The sequence below is a fragment of the Venturia canescens genome, chromosome 1 (assembly GCF_019457755.1).
Source record: "Venturia canescens isolate UGA chromosome 1, ASM1945775v1, whole genome shotgun sequence".
In the NCBI taxonomy this organism is placed as follows: domain Eukaryota; kingdom Metazoa; phylum Arthropoda; class Insecta; order Hymenoptera; family Ichneumonidae; genus Venturia; species Venturia canescens.
Window position 1 is genome coordinate 28,857,310 of NC_057421.1, and position 20,120 is coordinate 28,877,429.

Genomic DNA, 20,120 nt, shown 5'->3' on the forward strand with positions numbered 1-20,120 from the left:
GATTCTCTTCTCCAGGTTCTCGTCAGGGGACCTGAGCTCGGAACTCGATGATGAAGCAAACTCCGAAACCGGGGTGGCCCCCATGGGAAGACAGGACTCGTCTCATCCCTATCAGGGAATCCCTGATCGACCTCTTCAATCTCAACCTGGACCCGTTCAGCCGGCTAATCAACCACCGGTTCCCGGTGCACCACCAAACGTTCCCGGCTCCGTAGCACCTCCTGGACATCAACCAATCGGTTCCGGGGGCGATTTGAGCCTTAACCTAAGACCAAGCTCGAGAACGACCAGTGCACCCTCGTCACCTGCTAAAACCCGGGAAACTCTTCTACAACGGGTTCAGAGCTTCACCGGGGCTGCGCGCGATCAGGTTAGCACGACTTGACCTTTTTCTCCATATTTGTTAATGTGTAAGCGTAGCGAAAGTGCGAGTCATTTCAGTGGGAATGGATCAGTGCGTTTGAAAAATGTGGCAAAAAGAATTGTCCGAAATACGTTGTTTCGCGAAATCGAATCAGTGGATTTTTCGGGTCGCACGCAATTTTTATCTCAATCCCATTAATTCATCAGCGTCTTTCAAAGGCCATTTTGTAGCCACTCGTTGTTCAAGAAAAAATGGCTTTAAAACAGAATCTCGTGAAAATGAAGTACTGTATTCTTCGGATATAACGAGAAATAAGTCTCCCTTAACAGTGCGATCATCAGCTTTTTCCCCAATGACGAGCATCACCGAAAACACCTTTAATGAATGTGAACATTCTGTGAATACGAATAATCGGCAGTTTCGGAAATTGGCAAATAAGTTTTTCAATACCTGATGCCGTCGGATATTCTTGTTACGTGGAAATTATTCGCAGAGCGGGCCGGTGAAACGCGGTTGATTTTGTCGGGTTCTGCGGAATAGAATAATTGGAAGGTTCCAATATTGGGATTTAATTTCGTATGACAGTGCGCCATGTTTCGGGATATCCCAATTTTCTCCTTTATTCGAGTTGTCGCATATTTGCTGCCGCTCGCAGTGTTTGAGGTTTGCTGAATAATTGGTTGGACCAATAAAAAAGTTCTTTGACTGATGAAACATTTTTAAGGGTCGCACCAGCAAAGTCACGTTATGATTGATTCACGTGAGCTCGTAATTAAAAAAATTGAAACAATTCATAAACAAAATGTGATAGCGATGGATTGAAAATTCCGATAATAATGATGAAACTTCATAGGGCTTCATTTTGGATTGTATATTGCGTAAAACGTTTCGCATGAAAGAGCAAATGTGAATAAAAAATTAAAACCGTGATCCACGAAACGACACATTTGACAAAATTGATTGATTTTATTTTTTAATTTAGGAGTTTTATATTTTTATAGAAATGCGCCGTATTGATTTCTCTGACCAGTTGATACCCGACTAATAAGAGAAGCATCGAGGCTAGAATCGAAAGAAGTAAAAAAAGTTACCACCCAGAAAATTTGTTCTGCCGCAAAAGTTATTTTTATTTTATTTAATGAATGTTGAATAACAGTTCTGGCATTAAGAAAGAATGCTCGTTTCATTGAAATTTCATTAGTCGAGGAAGAGGAATTAGCGATTCTTTTGAATTAATAAAAGTGTTTCCGAGTGGTGTTACAACATTCGAGACATGACGCAGAGGGCTTATTGTCGTCGTGGCAGTGCATGAAGCATGGAAATTTGTCGCGCAACTTCGGAAGAGAGAATGGGAGTGACAAAAAGTATGTGGTTTCAGGGTTACATATATTTAGCATCAGGAGCATCAGCAGCATTGTGCTTTTACTTGGTTTCGTCGGGTGTACATTTTGGCGGGGTAGCAAAAAGTCGTCCTCGACGAAAACCCTCATAAACTAATTGGGCTTTTATGCAAATTAGGGCAGAGACCACAACGCCAGTGCACGCGAACGCGGCAGCATGCCAATTTGCCTCGGTCCGTTAGTGAATTTTTTTCGTCTTGTTTTTAGTTTTTTGTTACTTCTTTTTTTCGGTGTCCTGAGCCCGAGCCGGTGAAAAGCGTTGCAAATGCTTCGCTCGGGTCCGCTGCGGTGAATTTCGAAGCTGTGTGTATGCCTGAGAGAAAAAAAGTGGGTGGTAAACGATTTGGATAGGACCACCTGGTTTCGTGGAACCAGAGGTTCGGCACGTGCGTGGTACTCCAAATTTCCATTGGCTAAATGGTCATTGCGCTTGTGACCTCCCGAAACTCCTCTTTTTTCCCTTCTTTTCATCACCGCGGTATGCACGAACTCGGTTTTTATCACTTCATTATATATTTCTTTGCCTCTTCGTCTCCTCTTATTTTTTATCACTGATTAACAGTGATAAAGTCACTCATTTTCGCGTTTCAGCTGGAACCCAGTTAAGCCATAAGAGTTAAATTATGAAGATTTTTCAAATTCTTATGCAACAAAATCACAATGAAAAAATGCATGAAGCGGCGACGATTCTACGGTGTCAAAATTTTTCATCGTTGCCCGTACATAAAAAACTATTAAGAAATATACATTTTAAACCTCTCATTTAAATGCCATCAATATTCACGATATTCTATGCATAGTAAATAATTTATTCGAAACAATATCCATAAAATATTCAAAATAGTCTATCAAGTTTTTTAACATTCCTGTTAAGGAGCCGTAAAGGAGTTTATCAGGCTTCATATATGTTTGACAAACAGTAGCATATGTTGAAAGATTTCTTGTTCATTTCGAATTTATCAGGCAAATAAAAGGTTTACCTCATCAAAGTGGTATTTAAAACCAGGACATTTCCTCCGTGCCGAAAGGTAGTTTATACGTGAGGTGGGTTCCTAGAGCTCGAGTGTTAATTCCAAATTTACAAAGGCATACATGAGGGGTTAGATGACGTCGGAAACAGGCTGCTTTGATGTACCACCGAATCGGTGTGCCAAAAGCCACTCCCTTCCTACCCATCCCCCATTTCTTCTCTCTTCTCGATCCCTCTCTCCCCTCTTTTGCTCTCTTCCCCGCCCCTCTCCTCTCCGTTGTCTACAGTTTCGATATAATGCTATACAGCTGATCCACTATTACCACAAAGCATTGCTGGGTCAGGACAAACTTGATCGTTTATCAATACGAATTGTAGTTGTCACCCATAGTCGCGAGAGTTAACCCGGTAGTTCAATTAGGTTAGATACTTGGTCGGGATTGTGGAGCGTTACACAATCGTTCGGTCTGTAACACGGTCCATATATCGACCTATCAATGATCGAATCCAGCAGCAGTTTCTCAATTAATCCGATGAACCATAGTTTTAATGTTCTCGTGAGTCATCGTTGAAAGTTTTATCCTCGGCGCTTACGGTTCGCAATCTTATTGACCTTTGTGCAGGAACATTCATTGGTGTAAATTAATTGATTAACACTCGAATGAAATAAAAACTCAAGTTCATGATCAATGGAAATTGTGCGATGGAAATTCACACCCAATTTGCAGCCTTCCCTTTGTCGGGCGTATCGCGATTGTCGATCGAAATTGCGTAAAGATTATCGGAGTGAAATTTTTCGACGATCGTCAGTCCGGGTTATCGTAAATTCGAGGGTTTCGGAAAATCGCTGAATGTGAGGGGAGAAATATGATACCGATGGTACCCTGCGCACGGAACATTTACTCAAAATACCGTTGTTCCACTTTGTTGCCATTTTTTTCTTAGGGTGTCACGCTCCCTCAAATCAAACACTCTCGAACATCAACAGAAACTCAACAGAATCGGAGAGGTTGATCGAATATATTCACCCGCTGGAACGTTGTTTAGACATTTAACGAAACGCGGTTTTTCACGTTACTCGTTTCCTCATTCGACTCGTGAACCGCTCGAAAAATAAAGAGTGTATGTCAGAACTTAAATCTTTGATAAATAATCTTCCTTGTGTGCTGTAATTGATTCGAAGAATTTATCGTTAAATGAAATTTCCGAATGACGAAAGGTACAACAAGCAAAGCTGAATTCTGGGAAAATAGTAAACGTATGAACAGCGAATGAAATGAAAATGGAATTGGGATAGTGCATTGACATATTTGTTTGCTCTACTTTTTCTTCAAATTTGTTCCAGGGTGCTTCAATCCTCGGGGCCGCGGTGGCTGGCACGACTCGGGGTTCGTCCTACAACAAGGATCGTTGCTTTACTCTTCTCGTGATCGATGATCAGAACACTGATTGGAGCAAGTATTTTCGTGGTCGTCGAATCCACGGAGATTATGAGATTCGCGTGGAGCAGGCAGAGTTCCGGGAGTTGTCATTGACGGCGAGTGAGGCTGGAACGATTGTATCGATGGCGGTGTTTCGTAACGGGACGAAGGTCATCAGGTAATGAGAAAATCTGGAAGTACTATTGATGGCTCCCCTTTCCTTCTCGAAACGACTCTTTCCAGCCGTTCTCCCCCTCGTAGAATATTCCGGCTGAAAGAAATCATTTCTAGCGAAATTACGTTTGACGTAACGGAGGACCGCAAATTTGCATGGAAAAAACAAACACGTTTGACCCGATCCCCATAGCGAAGGAAGAAATTCGATCATTTATTAGCGACCATTTCGACAAATAGTTCCGAGAACATGATGTACGATGATCAGTGTTTTGTTCACGCGACGCAAAGTGTGCTGGCGGAAACATTGAATTATTGGCCAACAGCTATAATTAGAGTTTCTCGACGCGGCGAACACGCGCGGATGCAGAAGCATTGGTCGCCATAGCGGGCGGTAAACATCGCTGTATTGAATAGCCATGGACGCTTTTATCCAGGCTCGATGTACAGACGGGACGAAAGTATGATGGTGCTCGGGAAAGAGGTATATGGCGATAATGGCTCGCAGTAACGTACGGACTTCGGACGAGAGAGCCACTTCCGGTTTGAAGAATGTTCCAGCCCTGCTATACAAAACACAAGCTCTCTGCTGACAATAACTCATTCGTTCCCGACCCGAGCCTCACTTTCGAACGCAGTGAGTGAGGACTTTGGAGAGCAAATGCGCGTATCCTGCGTATGCGAATTAAAGCATATATATTTGTATGATTCTTCATATTAGAATATGCAAATATATATTTGTATCAACTTGAAATAAATAGGCTGGTATAGGCGTTACAGTAAATACAGGAAGGACGAGTCACCCACGCGGTAATTAAGCTCTGTAGCGTATAAAAGAGGTGGTTGTGGGTCTCTCGGAATTTATGGTTTTGCAGTTAATGCCGTAGCACCCGGAAGTAATGGCTTACGTGCTATGATCAACAGTAGACTGTCGCGTTGGACTTGTTCGGCTCTGAGAGTCCGCTCGTAAACGCTCCGGGTAGTTTGGCTCCATCAATTATTATTCATTTTCAGAAACTCTCGCTTCTTGGATTGCTCACATAATAGTTACAATAATAATGATAATAACCGTGAAGAATTTCCAAGATTAACCCTCTCTTGCGGTGACAGTCAACCTCAGGAATCCGGGCGAGACTGTTTATCGGATTTCTAATTAGCTCTCTTTGATAACGGCTGCTCGAACCCACTCGGCTTGCTACGACATTATAACCCTCGGTTTTCGCGACAATTTTAGTGAAAATATCGTTCAGGAAATCTTCGTCACTCGCTTTACCGAGTAGAAATAATAATTAAATTATAATCGCGATTACTCAGCTTGTGGTTTCACGATGTTTCGCAGTTCGCGACTATTCAAGTCTCATATGAACTGAATGAAGTATCTTCGCAATGCTAAGGTCCAATTGTCGTTTTCTTCTGACTCTCTGAACAGATCGTTTAAGCCGGATTTCGCTCTGGTCCGTCAAAATCTGCGGGACGCTGGGGAAAATTACAAGAATCTTCTGCTCGGTCTGATGTACGGGAGTGTTCCAAGCGTTAACAATCTTTCAGCGATTTACAACTTTCAGGTACGTGAATTCGTTTATTTTAACGAACATTTTCATACACCTCTATGAGGATTAAAAATATTAGTAATTATCTTTCGACTCACGCTCGATTCCATTGTATATACTTCTGCAGGACAAGCCGTGGGTGTTTGCGCACTTACTGGGGTTGCAGAAACGTCTTGGAAAAGAGAGCTTCCCCTTGATAGACCAAACCTTCTACCCGAATCATCGCGAAATGGTGAGTCCCAAGCGAGCTTTATTTTTTAGTGGATTTTATAGTGAGCAACATTTGGTACGAAACGAAGAACGAATGCTCATTGATCCGTAAGAATTATTGTTGCCACGGAATTGTCGTTCTGGAGCATCGACGTTGCGCATCCTCTGCTGAGCATTTTATTGTGCTTGTGAAAAAATATTTCCGCTGCGTCACTACCGCAGCAAATGGAGTGACCACGTAAAAAGTAAAAAAAAAAAAAAAGCTTTTAGCTAGCAGACGTTCATTCTTTTGTGTCAAGTTACATCGTACAAATATTGAATGATTTCGGGGAAAAGTTCGCTCGAATTTTCATCGCGCATAGCAACGTCGTTACAGAAATTAAAGGAGAGGAGCAGAGAAAAAAACGTCGCAACAGCCAGTACAATCCAAGAGCGAGCTTCGTATCGTTTATCTTTTTTATTCGTTTACTTTGTTTTCAATTCTCATTGCGATATTCGCCAGCCGTGACATCGAGATATATACTATTACAACATAAATAATTCAGCTCCATTGAAAGTGATAAGCGTCTACGCGAACACGTATACGGCATAGAGAATTATATCTATATTTTTTTCATTCTCATCCGAGATCTTCGAGTCTCTCCGGTATTACCGCTGAGTGAGAACAATCCATTTGAGACGAGCGTATCACGTTTTCCGGTCTGCGTGGCTATTCGAGAACAATCGTGATAGCAGCCGGATATCGAATATCCGAAATACAGACACGTATATCTGCTTATAAACGCTTACAGAGATGCCTATATCCGTGTGTATTCCTGCAGATATATGCGTGTGTAATCGTCGCAATTTCCCTCTCTCTCTTACTACGGTTCGTTGCTTCCAATGTAAACTTGTGCTCTGGAGAGGGTTGTCGAAAAATCAACTCATCGAAGCTGATACGGAGGAAGATATAATAAGGAAGTAGTAGAGAACGAGAAAAGAACGATCGTTTATACACACGACGCGAAGTGTGCCCGAAATGGAAGATCGGGGGGTTTCAAAAATCGCAAAATATATTTGTATTTTGTACTTTAATATTGCCATTAACGAGACTGCGACCACCTTGATTAACGATCGTATCAATCGTTTCATTTCTCCAGATAAGTTTTTTTTCGATCGATCAAACAATTATATGATCAGAGTTTGAAATGCATTCGGACACGTCCGTGTGACAGGGACGATAAAAAAAAAAAAAAGCATACGCAGAGGGATCCCTCTCAACGACCAGATCACGCAGATTCTCTAAGCACGAATGTACAAATAATAATAACAACAATTAATTATAAACGATTTAACGCGTTGAACTGAAATTCGCGAGTCTAATACTGGGTTGAAACGACGTTACGTATTCGTCCGAGTCATTTCAATGAATACACCAAAGTTAAATAACATAAATTAGCCGTATATCTTATACCGTATTTATATACGTTTTGCGTTTTTTTCTTACTTTTCATGAGTTTCAACAGTTACGAGTTAGACAAGAAGAATAATTTAAATATGCGCAATATACATGAGAATAATAACTATTTACATTGTTGCGATTGACGAATCGTTCCCATTTCGGGGAACAATTCGTCGTGTCAGTGAATACGAGCCTCTATGAAAAATGCAAAAACACCAAAAAAGTAGAATATCCTGACTCGAGTAATCGAGGGTTTGCCAAGGGACATTCGATACGCTGAATCGGAGGTCGTTCGATTGAACATCGATTCAGAAGGAGTCGAAAAAGTTAGTAAAAGAATGATGAATCTTTCGACAAATGATCAACCATGTGAAATAACAATCGATCCAATTAAGGATGCTTCGAAGCAAATCGTGGATCCAACATACGAAATGCACTATCGTCGGTATGCAGTTGGGCCTTGGTACCAATTTTATCTCCAATATGCACAAACCTACGGGCATGTGCACTTTTCTAAGTGGCATTTTGTGGCTCGATGACTCAAATCTCCCGTGTTCGATGCTGTTCCCGATGACGTTGATGCTGCATTATGCATTTTTTGTACGCGGGCGACGGTGCCCAAGAACATCCTGAGCGACCACGCATGCAAATACCGTGACTTTCTTGGCAGTCTTGCGGACCTGGAGTGCTTTCCCATAGACATTGCTTACCACCTGTCGACTCGAATACGACCCCTTTCTTCCACCACTCCGTATACGATATCTGTAAATAGCGAATATCGGTTTTCTTGTATCGCTAAATTTCCATCGCAACACCATCGTTATACATTTCTATATCCTTTTATTATCTCGAGGTATGACCATTTGCATAATATTTTCAAGAATTTACGATTAGAAATTCAAACTAAATCGTCATAGTAGTTGTGTTGGGTGGGGTTCGCTATTTTGATCGTCGGTGGGGGTCGAAACAGCGAACGATCAAATAGCGAATTCTGTATATCTATATATGCATATATATAGATATACAGAATGCCTGTTCGCTATTTTGATCGTTCGCTGTTTCGACCCCCACCCGTTGTGTTTGATAGTGCATTCATTACGCGAAGGCAATTTTGTTTGTCGTCACGGGAAAAAAAAAAAACAAGAATGGGTATATTTTTGTGTTTTCAAACGTTGAATAGTTTTTCTAGTTTTTGTTATTCTGGCAGTAATGAGTTTCAACTACATTTGAGTATTATTACGTGTATTAATGTAAGTATGCATTTTCGGAATTCACATTTGCATAGAATGCACGAGAAAACTGGAGCCAACACAGCGTGGAGGACTGCGGGGACATTCTTTGTAATTTTAATAATTTCTTGCTAAACTCTTGGAAAAGAAGGTTTTTCTTAGTGCTGAACCGACGGGATAATGTGAATTCCTGATGTTTACGTCAGGAACAAATGTTCGATGGAGATTCTGCCAGAAGCACCGTAATTCTACGTTACTTTAAATTTCTGCAATTTTTTTCTTTTCGTTTTTCATCCAACAGTTCGAGATGCATAAAATATTAGGAATATATAAATTCACATTTATGGGAGAAGCGAATGTGGAGAATATATATTTGGAATGGGGATGTGGAAAATATGAAACGACAGAACCCGAATGGTTTTCAATGTTGAATTATGTGAGATATGCCTTCGCCGATTAAATCGATCGTGGGTTACGTGTGCCACAGGATAAATATGTACCATCTGTATGGAGCAAATACGAGGTCATCCAGTGGGAGCAAGAGGGAATATCGCGAATGAAACGAGACGACGTGTGGTCTGTGCCAACGTCGTCGTTGTCGTTTGAAGTTACGTAGGTCCTTTGAGAGTACGAAAGTTCAGGGGTCACTCGTACGTGTGTCGGTGTGTGCGCGCGCCTGTGTATACCGCAACAGGCTTTCTGACAAATATACCATAAACATTTTAGAGTCGACATGGACAGTCACATCTGGACATAAACTTTTCTTTTCTACGACTGAAATGTTGGAAAAACTGACGATAATGAAGTGAAACAGACTACATCTAATATTGAGCTCGCGAGCTGCTCCGGAATATAAAAGCAGCGTTATGATAGAAAATTTCATTCTTGAATAACAAATTATTAACTGAAATTTTATTTTTTCAGAAATAATGTTCTCATGTATTTTTTGAGGGTAAAAATAACAAGTGTGTACCGAAATAAAAATAACATTTTTTCCCTCAAATACACGGTTAATACACTGTCCATCGTCGGACCAAGAATCAGTTGCTTTTTTCGGGTATTTTATCGTTCTTCGACGTCGAATGCCATAATTTCCCGTATCTTGAAACCGTATAAATCGTTTCATCTGAGGTAAAAAATTTTTATTCAATTGTCTTCAAATTAAATATTTGAAAAAAAACTCCATTATTGAATCTCACCAGCGTACGAGTAATGCATCAAAATAAAAAGGGCTATTGTAATATTTGAATAAAATAATTTTTCGTGTTTGGGTTCGTTCTATTTCGAGGGTAAGATGAAAGAAAAATGATAATTGTTGTTACACACCTGACAAGAGCAACCGTCATGGTATAATTTACGAAAACCCTTGCGCTGACGGGGTGTGACCTCTGACCAAAGCTTCCAGATGTTGCAAAGTGATAGACTTGGCTTTCCACCGATCATACGTCCACCGACGACCCACGTTTTACCCGGGTTGAGGAAGGGCACAGCGCACATGTTGTCGGTTGCGGGTGACCAGAGCCAAAGAGGTTTCCGTTCCAGGGCAATTCGTGCTTTTGGTATCGCCTATTAACCAAAATACACGGATTGTTGTCACGCTCATTACGAATTAATGAGAATATTGCAGTTAATTAATAACGTGAAAAGAGACTGCGACATTTCGTATCGATCAATTCTTCTTTCTTTTCATTTCATCACTGTCCGGGGCTTTGAGAATGCATGTGTCGTTGTATGGATTTCGACATCGAATCTTGATATTCTTTCATCAAAAATGAACACTTGTCAACTCTTTCATGGTAATTCAGGTCGGAAGAGAATCAACTGATAATAATGCTGAAATATAGAAAGACATTTGAAAGAGCCTCACAAATGTAATAATCCTCTAAAATTAGTGCAATTCCGTTTCACCTTCTCTGACAACTTTTCAAGGTCTTTTTGAATGATTTTTTTTTTTATTGTGAACGTTGGTATATTCATTTCTACTTGGAACATGAGCAATAATTTCCACATTGGATATTGAAAAATTTACCGAACATATGGAAATCGAATAGACGAATGGCAATGTAATCAGTGAGAATTGAAGCGAATTCACAGTGAAATCGGACAATCTTTGAAGGATAATTGTGTGAGGAAAATTTGCTTGGAAATAGCCTCATGACTCGTGCACCTCGCAATGCGAATTTCGAGGTAGAAATGTTGGGTGTGTACGGTGATGTGAAAGGGAATGAGATGAGAAGAAAAGGGCCGAGCCCTTTTGCGAGTATCTCGTCGTTATCGCTGTGCCTTCGACGACCTCTCGACTGCTTTGCACGGTCCATAATTACGAGCATGGGAAGCAAGGGCGATAAATTCAACTCGTCGATGGTGGTAAACTGCGTTGGTATACTCATCGATTCTCATGATATGTATAGCCATAATATCGACTCTGTACAAGAAATTCCATGTCACTTCGACAAGCCGATGATTCGTATACTCGCAGATTTTTAGCAAACTGCTTCATTTTTCTACAGGGGTTGATTTTTTCTCCTTTACGATTTTGAACTGTAGTTTTGGAATCTTACAGAGGCGATTAGAACACTTTAGTCGTTATTCGTCATTCGGATTACTATTTAAAGCAGATTTCTTTTTATTTACGTCAGATTTGTTACAGAAAATATAGTTGCGCACAGGGAAGGAGTTTCCCTACCCGGATACTCCTTAAGGAAGTTGAGGCATTAGAATGAAAATGATGTCACCGCTTTTAAACCGATTGCATCTTATAAAGTGAAGTGTAAAAAAAAATCAGTTAAATTTTCAGACAGTTTAGGAGCGTCGTTGCTGAGAAAAAACAATAACAATTTGGGCCAAATAACATGTAATCTTATGGAAGTCAAGACACATTCAGTGATATCTCCGTTAAAGATGATGCTAAAAATATGAAATTTTTTGGGCAACATGAGCTTGCCGAATAATGTCAATTTTTTCAGATTTATTAGGAGATTTGCTGAGATTATATTAATAATAATCTGTTTTCCGTGGAGTTTTTTGAGGCTAGGATCGTCACTGATCGTGTTTTCGACTGAGCTTTCACCAGTTTTTCGTCTTTTTTTCCCCAACTTTTCTTTAAAGTGTATGCAACATTGCCAAACTGTAAACTGGCCTAACTTTTGAAAGGTACAGGTCATCACTTTTGGGTAAAAAAAATGACTGTACAGCCTCAACTTCCTTAAAAAAATTGATAAGGACACGCCCTGAATCGGGAATGACATTAGCGATGATGTTGGTCTCAAATATTCTTAGATTTTTCTCCCAGAACAATTTTACTAAAAGTATCTCGAACGGACAAAAAAATTGACATGAAATAGCTTGAAATTTTGAAGCTGAATGATTGAAAAATTGCCTTGTGAAGATCCGTAAAATTTTGGTCGCCGTTGGCAACTACTTCCACACATCGAGTTACGATTTGAAAACTAGATTTTTATGATAAATCGTCTTGTATAGATAATTTTTTTTCGGCTTGCCAGGATCGATGTGGCGAGAGCTCCAAAGTGCATGTGTATATACTTATGCACATTGGACCTCGAGTCAAGAGGATCGGCGATTATTCGCTTCGAAGCGTTTGCCGACGAGACAACTTTCACGATCGGTATTTGGCCCGGTCAACAGAGCGAAAGAAAAAATAAAGATCGTGAAAGCTCTCGACGAAATAAGTTATCGAAGCGTGGAATTCGCGACGAGGAAATACGCGTTGAATTTCCTACTTCGATTTCTATTCGCTTTCCGAATTATTCCTTTTCCGAAAATATCAATCCGCAGACACGATTTTTTCTCATGTTCCTCGAAAGAGAACCCATCATTTTGTACAGCACGAGAATAACATCATTTTTTTATTTTTCCATGGTTCGCCATTTCCGACGGCTTTAAAATCTCACTTCAAGAAAAATGCAGTGCACTTGACCGATATTACAATCGCGCTTCGGACGACTTTATCCTATCTCCTTATCCTTCTCATTGAGCAGGATAGAGGATTTCCGCCAATTGTAGCCTCTTAACTTTTTTTTTCGAAGACTCGAAAACTTCCTTAGGATTTAACTCATCCCTTCGAATGTATTTACCAATTTTCCAATGGCTCAATATCGAATGAATGTTCCATACCAAGATTACCGAGTCTTAAAGAACTTTCTATATAATAATGCAATAAGTTTTTCAAAATTTAATATGAGAACAGTGGGTTCAGGGGAAGATACAGAAATTTATTAAGTTTTCAAGTATACTTTTGAATCTTTCAAGAACAACATCTTTCGAAAAATATCCTGCGCGTCGTTGGTATATTTGCTCCAAAAAAGGTATTCGATACTTCCTAGATTTTCTTTAGTGCTTGTGAGCTGTGGGCGCGAAGAGTATCTCTACCGACGACGGATGTTTGTTTGGAAATTTGCGGCACAGACATGTTCAACGAGGTTTAGAAAAATGATGTTTGTCGAAGGGAAAGCGTGTCGTAAACTGTTGCGATCGATCGGTTAAGGGTATTTGTGTTTCTGACTACTCGGGTATACAAACACAGGAAAAAAATGGTTTCGTGTGTGAGGAAGGAAAGGTGCAAAAGTTTTGCGCGGAAAACGCTTCCGAAAGTGTTACAGAAGTGATTACTTCATAGAAACGACAAACTCGTTGGAAAGAGGTGAGTCGCTCCGGCGTCATCGTCGCCGGCGCCGTCACAGCGTCTGGATCGCAAATTCTATGTTCTGAAAGGGAATTTCAGAGATTCGCGGAGAGAACGTAGCTTTCATTTTGTTTGGCTTTTCTGTTATGCTCGAGTGTTCTCGATTGGTGGCAATTCAAAAAGACCAACGCGATATTTCAACGTTATTTGCACGATTTCAACGTACTTTACGTTGTTACAGAGAAACGTTGCAGTTTTCCCGGAGTTGTTAACTCAATCAGGCATATAATCAGGCGTTCGTAAGAGGAAAACGAATTAAATGCATCCCGTCGAAATGACTTGCCAAATTTCAAGTTCGTATAAAAGTTTGTGCCCGCCAGTAAGATTCATTGCTAAATCAAATTTATAAATTCATTTTACATCTTCATACGTTGATAGCGGGGACTAAACATAGCACAGAAGATCACCATATATTTAAGTGGGACGTGGAATAATATGAACACAATGGGGATGACCGATACAAAAATTTAAACGCCTAATTCAATTTATTTGACTATGCGACGATAAACGAAAAATATTCTTATACTAGTGCGACATGAAATAACCTCTGCGTAGAGTGATCGTACGACGAATCGGAATTAATCTCGAACTTAACGAAACGTGATGATAAAAAATCATTTAAACTACAACTACGATGTATTTGGAATGTCACAGACCTTAAAAACGCGATGAACTTTGACTTTGTAGGCAACTTCATGATCATTAACCTTTAATCGTTGTTTCACCCTCACGACAGCAACTGCAAAAAATAAATGCAACATTATTCCCTGTTATTTAAATCCAGTGAAAAAAGAAGTGTGTCAAATAAATTAATAAAAAAATTGATGGAATATAAGAATCGATCTACTCGAGACCCTGCGAGATTTGGAGGCTGATTAGATACAAAAAAATTATTTCTCTGAGTCATTATATTTTTGATAGTACGTCTTGTTTCGCGGCAATGTTTTTTTTCCCCAGGACTCTGTTCATCAACCTTTATCCTACTTCGTGTCATCGATTTTCCACGAGTTTTCCCGTTATATCACACTGAAGTATACCCCCATTGTAAGAAGGCAGGAGAATTCACGTTGAAATATTCGCATCACTTAAGTCGCTTCCGGGATCTGCAGACAATATTTGCCGAATTTTCGCGTTATGCATCCGGGGCACATGGCACGACGCGACGTGCAATGAGAATTTCATCAAAAATACATATACGTATATTTTGCGAGTGGTTGCTGTCGTCGAGTGTACGTATTTGTAAGCTCTCGTCGGTTCCCGCAGTGAAATCTTGACAATTTTTTTCCCACCCTTTGGAAAATTCTTCGGCGAGAAATGTCTTCCGGGTCTGTGCACACTGCATATTAAATCTCATTCTCCACGGTACTCGACTGACAGCGTTATTAAATGGAAAGGAGAATAAAACGAAAACGAAAATTTTTTTAATACTCGTTATTTTCACATTTTTTCCAATTGTCAGGAAATCGCAACGAAATTAACTTTCATTTCGATTTCATATGGTAAATCGTTCCAACCGAGATCCAAGTTATTATTCTTCATTTTTAAATCATAACCGATATGCTCAGCCGCATAAAAGTCCACCATCGTTTCGACCGCGACGGAAGCACAGCAGCTTTTTTTTACGACCATTGGACTGCAGCTAAAATCGGTACAGGAGATGAACCCTCGTTTTTTTTCACCATAACAGTAAGAATACGAAAATGACACGCAATTTTGATTTAAACGAGGATCGGAGTGAATTACGACGAGGGAATCGGAGTATTAAGTCCAAACGCTTATAACCGCGTTTCACACTCGACTCGGAAGGGTAGAGATAGTTCTCGGAATATATACAGTCTTGCTCCTTCTTGGATGCTATGAAAGGGAAAAGCACTGCTGTGGGATAATCCCTTCCCACATCAACTGCGATCGGAGCAGTACATGTCTTTTTTACTCACATATATATACATAAACACGCGGACGCGTATCTATGTATGCAGTATATTATTACTTCTCATAAGGCGTTACGGGCGAACGTGAACCGAAAGTTCCCAGAGTAGAATTCTGGAAATGATTTCTCGAATGGTGCGGGCTTTGATCGTTCGGAAAGCAGCGCGAGAACACGACGTTTCCTAATCCCCAAGCGAATAGTATAGAACCACTTTCCTCGCAAAATGAACGGATATAAGAGAAGCGGATGTGTGCCCACGACGTACGTGTTTTTCACATGGGCATCGTATATGTATATTATAGATATACTCAATGAAGATTGAATCGCGAATCTATATGTGCGATTTATTTTAAGATATCACTTTTGTTGAAATCTTAAGATTTTATTGAAATTTAAATATGGTGTAATAATAGCCTTCGTGGAGTGACTGTTAAAATTTCAAATCGATTCACCATTTAGCTTTCGAGATATTCGAGATTAAAAATGGCTCATTTTGCACGCGATGCCCATACCTAACGCGTCACTGGATAGCACTTTGTTTACATTTTTCATTATCGACGCTAAACCGATTTTACGATTTTAAAATAAAACTAGTCGTGCATTCGGTACTATTGTGGGATTAATATTCTAAAAAATGGGAATTTTTGACCATCTAGTTTCGGAGATATTGGATTATGAACTGTGGAAATTTTACGTGACGCGGAACGGGCGCATGACCAGCTGTGACGAAGTGGCAACAGTGCACGCGGTGCGGCGAACTGATGAGCGCAACACTAAACAATATGAAAGCTTTTTTTTTAGTGTTCGACCACCTTTCTCGATCGAACTGCCAATTGAAGACTTCCTTCGTGACGAATAAATAAGATTTCGGGAAACGCATTGACATTTTGATGCTCGACGCTATAGTAATTAATGGAAAACGGCGTTGTCGCCACGATTACGAGCGTGCATGAGCCTATTCGTGCATGAGGCGTGATTGTGTAGGGCGGGCAAAGTGTACAAGCTATGACAAAACTGTGTAGCCGGCAGCACCGTATGAGCATTGGATTTTATTGAACACCGCAGCCAAAACTTTTAGCTTGTACGTGTGCATGCAGAACTACCTTAAACTCGATTATTCGAGCTCTTGTATTATTTACGAACATGTTTAACTATATTTCGACTTTTTCGTGCAAACAAAAATCCGATTCGGCCATTTAATCACTTTTATTGCCGCAAGTTTCTCCGTATCCTTTATACTTTTCCCATTTTTTCGATCTCATCTCGTGCATGTTTTTTGCCCCGGTCCTTCCTAATGCACTACCGCAGTGTCGCAGTCAGCGCAGATGATTGAAGGTTTAGAGGATCCGTAGGAAATCTATGCCAATACATTTCGCCATATTTTCACCGGACAACGGGTCGTCGCGATATCATCAGAAACTGATCAGACAACCTGTCGCCGCTCAGTGATCGATGCTTTATCCGATACTCGGCTGAACGTCCATCCCCACCCAAGACTGTTTTTGGAGAGCGACCAACACTGAAATTGCGTCACTAACGGTGCCCGGGATATGTTGCTTGTTTAAAATGTTCAATGGGACTGGTACATTTTTCGAAATTCATGCCAGGAAAAAATGCAGTGCGATATTTGCCGGATAATAGCTTTCCTAGATTTTTAAAATTGTTGAAATTCTATTTTGGAGCGCTTTGAGAAAGTAACAAAGGAATCTGGACTTCGGAAATATGTAATTATAAAATTAAAAGTTTATCATTTCCACTGAAGGGGTCTGAAAATTCAGTAATATATATTGATGAGCGTATTAAAATGATTTCATGAATAATTATAATTATAAATAATTTGAGGCAGCGGCGAGGGGGGCGGGGCGGGGCGGGGGGGGGGGGGGGGGGGGGTCAGTTTACCACGTTCAATTGAATCTCGTACGTGTCTCCACCTCCGTATTATCTAGAGCGGAATTAATCCTTTAATAGGATTACTGTAGACGATAGGCTTGGTAATTCTATGTGCACAGTATTGGCGCCGAATATTATAAGTGCGAAGCGCTTTTCCACTTTTTTTACACTCTAAAACCCCGCGGCTTCTGTGATTCGCCTAATTTGAATTCCACACATCAAATAAGCGTGTAGTATTAGTTTTGGATTTTTCGAATTGTACGCATTTCTTCACGACTTTCACTGGAATTGAATTTCCATTTGATAAAAATTTAAGCGCATTTACTCCAGTAAAACGTACTTTTTTTCTAAAGAGTTTTGAATTCTTATACAAATATATTTTATCGGCTGTTGAAAGGTTAAAATAGCACTGAAACGTAGCTTCAATTCTCCGAGAGAATGTTATTTTTAAAATAAAACTTTGTTCGTAGTTCGTAATGACGAATGATAATATGATAAATTTGGATGAATCAAAAGTGGTTAGACTCTTGGAGTGTTGTAGCGACGTGGAGTGCTTCACTCGTGTTCTATATACGTCACAAAATGGATATAATAAAATAAAAGCGTATTACGTGTCAGCTGAAAGGTAATATAAAGCTCTATACGTAATTTTGTACATGCAGAAGAACATTGGTTGAGATTTTAATTACCGAAATCCGCTTGACAAAATTGGGTCTGTGGATGCTGAAGTGTACAGGAACAAGCGTCTGAGAGAGACACGTGGCTCAGTAATACGGCCAGCAGCGTTGCCAATAACGTCAAACGCGTTAATCGCCCCATCTGAAATAGCAAAAAAAAACGAAATCTCATTATCGAAATGCGGTTGTAAAAACTAGAGAACACAAAATCGCACGAGCTCGAATTCACGTGGAAAGAGCGTTGTTTTTCTCATCAATTTTCTCTCCTCTCCATCAGATTTCTGTCAACGGTGCATTAAAAGGTAGCAAATCGTTTGAGCCCGATCGAATGCCATGAAAGGATAGACTTGTTTCGGTATTTTATTTCAACTGAAAAACATTGAACATGACTGGTAAAACGAAAAATTTCGTATGTTTTTTTTGATGACGAGTACAACTCAACACCGTGAATGCGTGCAAGAAATAATATCAAGTTCCCTGATAAAACATCCCGCGGGTACTCAATCGAAAATCCGTCTCAATTAAAATTTCAATGAGAACGAAAAAATACAGGAGAAAATGAAGGAGAAGACCGAGGAGAATGTGAAACAAAATAGCCCAAGTGCTATCAGCTTTTGCTTTTTATCGCGGTAATGCGGTGGGGAATCGATTATCGGCCGTCAAGAAATGTACATGTTTTCTATATACATATACGTATACGCGCATTATCGATGTTTAACGGATATTAGAGTTTGTGACGCTGTGAGGCTTCTTGCCGTTGCAATTAACACTCGATCTTGCTGATGTCCTAAATTGGGCTATGTATATGTACATACTTGGCAAAGCTTCCTTTCCCGCGTGTAATCTTCAACTGTACAGAGCTCGTTACTGCCAGTAGGAAAGCTGTAAAGAGCCCAGAGGCCAGCATGTGCTCGGGCTTCGACAGTGTCATATAGGTAGAGAATACCAATTTATCCACCTAATCGTTAACGGTTCAATTAGCCAAGTTGATCGATCCGATCGGTCTTCGACATCGTTGTCGGGCGTTGTCCGCCGATTGCCTGGGCATATCTTGAAGGCAAACTCGTACGGATAGGAAATATGATTATATATCCTCTGTGTGTGCGTGCGCGCATGCGCGTGTGTATCCGTAAGAATTGAGTTCCATCACTGTATGTATTTGTGTATATATACATGAACGTTCCATTATTTCTCTTTTTCTTTGGGACGGTGACGATCGAGCAAAATTTGCAGGGAACAAGAGACGCCGGTTCTCGTTATCGGTCCTTTCACAAAGAGAGAGAGAGAGAAAGCAGTAACGAGCCGTCGTCTCGTAAACGGCAACTTGAAACCCATCCTCATTAATTATCTATTTGCCAAGTCATTCTCTTCCTTTTCGTTTTCCCTGCATAATAGATACGTACGAATTTGATGATAAGTCGTGCACACGCGGTATGGATACAAGACACCCTTAGCAATTTCCTCCTTTCGGTACTGTTTTTTTAATGAACACTTTCGATCGATGTTGGCTGTTACGATTTTTTATGGAGGCGAATACGTATACACATAGATATGTTCTAATTTTATACTTAAATCTGAATAATGCTTGTTTGAGGATACATGTATAGAAAAGAGTATTCGTGTATATAGGAATCGTGATCAACTGGTAGGATGGAAAGTAGTCCAATTTTATCAAACGTCACAAAATTGCAACAATTTCTTATACATCTTTTTGTATGAATGCGTATGTGGGATTGGTTGATTGCCAAGAGGAGTTCCAGTTTCTTGATTTATTTTTACAAGTTTATCCTGGAGGGATAATTAGCTAAACGTCTTAATTGGAGGGGAAAGTATATATACACGTGGTTGATACTGCTTTTATAAGTAATTCTCGTATCCTACTTTTTGCAGTGCATTTCAAGCAATCTCTCTCTTTCTCGCGTGTCGCAGTCTTCCCATATATGATGCAATGCTATTATCACTTGAGCGTGTGTTCGTGTTATACATGTATGATTCTCGGTGTACGTACGCTCTTCGCTCTTCGTTCGCCAGGGACAATTCGTTAATCAAGAAATTAGCCTCGCTCCAATTGAGACTCTTGAAGCTCGAGTGTCATGAAGACAAAAAGATCGCGACAAAGGGAAGATGAGAAGTAGGTATGGATCTGGAGCATCTCCGATGCC

The 20,120-nt window shown here is 40.2% G+C and overlaps 2 protein-coding genes across 7 annotated transcripts in view; one reads left to right on the forward strand and one right to left on the reverse strand.

Annotated features, from left to right (window-relative positions):
- Positions 1 to 20,120, forward strand: part of Syn (synapsin) — a 109,232-nt gene that overhangs the window by 19,656 nt on the left and 69,456 nt on the right. For all 4 annotated transcript variants that reach the window (XM_043433767.1, XM_043433765.1, XM_043433766.1 and 1 more), the window contains 4 exons: positions 16 to 370; positions 4,080 to 4,333; positions 5,759 to 5,894; positions 6,007 to 6,111. In XM_043433767.1, coding sequence (XP_043289702.1) covers positions 83 to 370; positions 4,080 to 4,333; positions 5,759 to 5,894; positions 6,007 to 6,111 — 783 coding nt within the window. In that variant the 5' untranslated portion in view covers positions 16 to 82. The remainder of the gene's footprint in view (positions 1 to 15; positions 371 to 4,079; positions 4,334 to 5,758; positions 5,895 to 6,006; positions 6,112 to 20,120) is intronic.
- Timp (Tissue inhibitor of metalloproteases) overlaps positions 6,510 to 20,120 on the reverse strand; it is a 49,688-nt gene continuing 36,077 nt past the window's right edge. For 2 of the 3 annotated variants that reach the window (XM_043433772.1, XM_043433771.1), the window contains exons 2-5: positions 17,971 to 18,100; positions 14,118 to 14,200; positions 10,086 to 10,325; positions 6,510 to 8,292 (exon numbers count right to left, since the gene is read on the reverse strand). In XM_043433772.1, the coding sequence (XP_043289707.1) occupies positions 8,071 to 8,292; positions 10,086 to 10,325; positions 14,118 to 14,200; positions 17,971 to 18,100 (675 nt within the window). In that variant the 3' untranslated portion in view covers positions 6,510 to 8,070. Of the gene's footprint in view, positions 8,293 to 10,085; positions 10,326 to 14,117; positions 14,201 to 17,970; positions 18,101 to 18,773; positions 18,899 to 20,120 lie in introns of those variants that run through there. The other variant, XM_043433773.1, reaches the window with a different exon arrangement.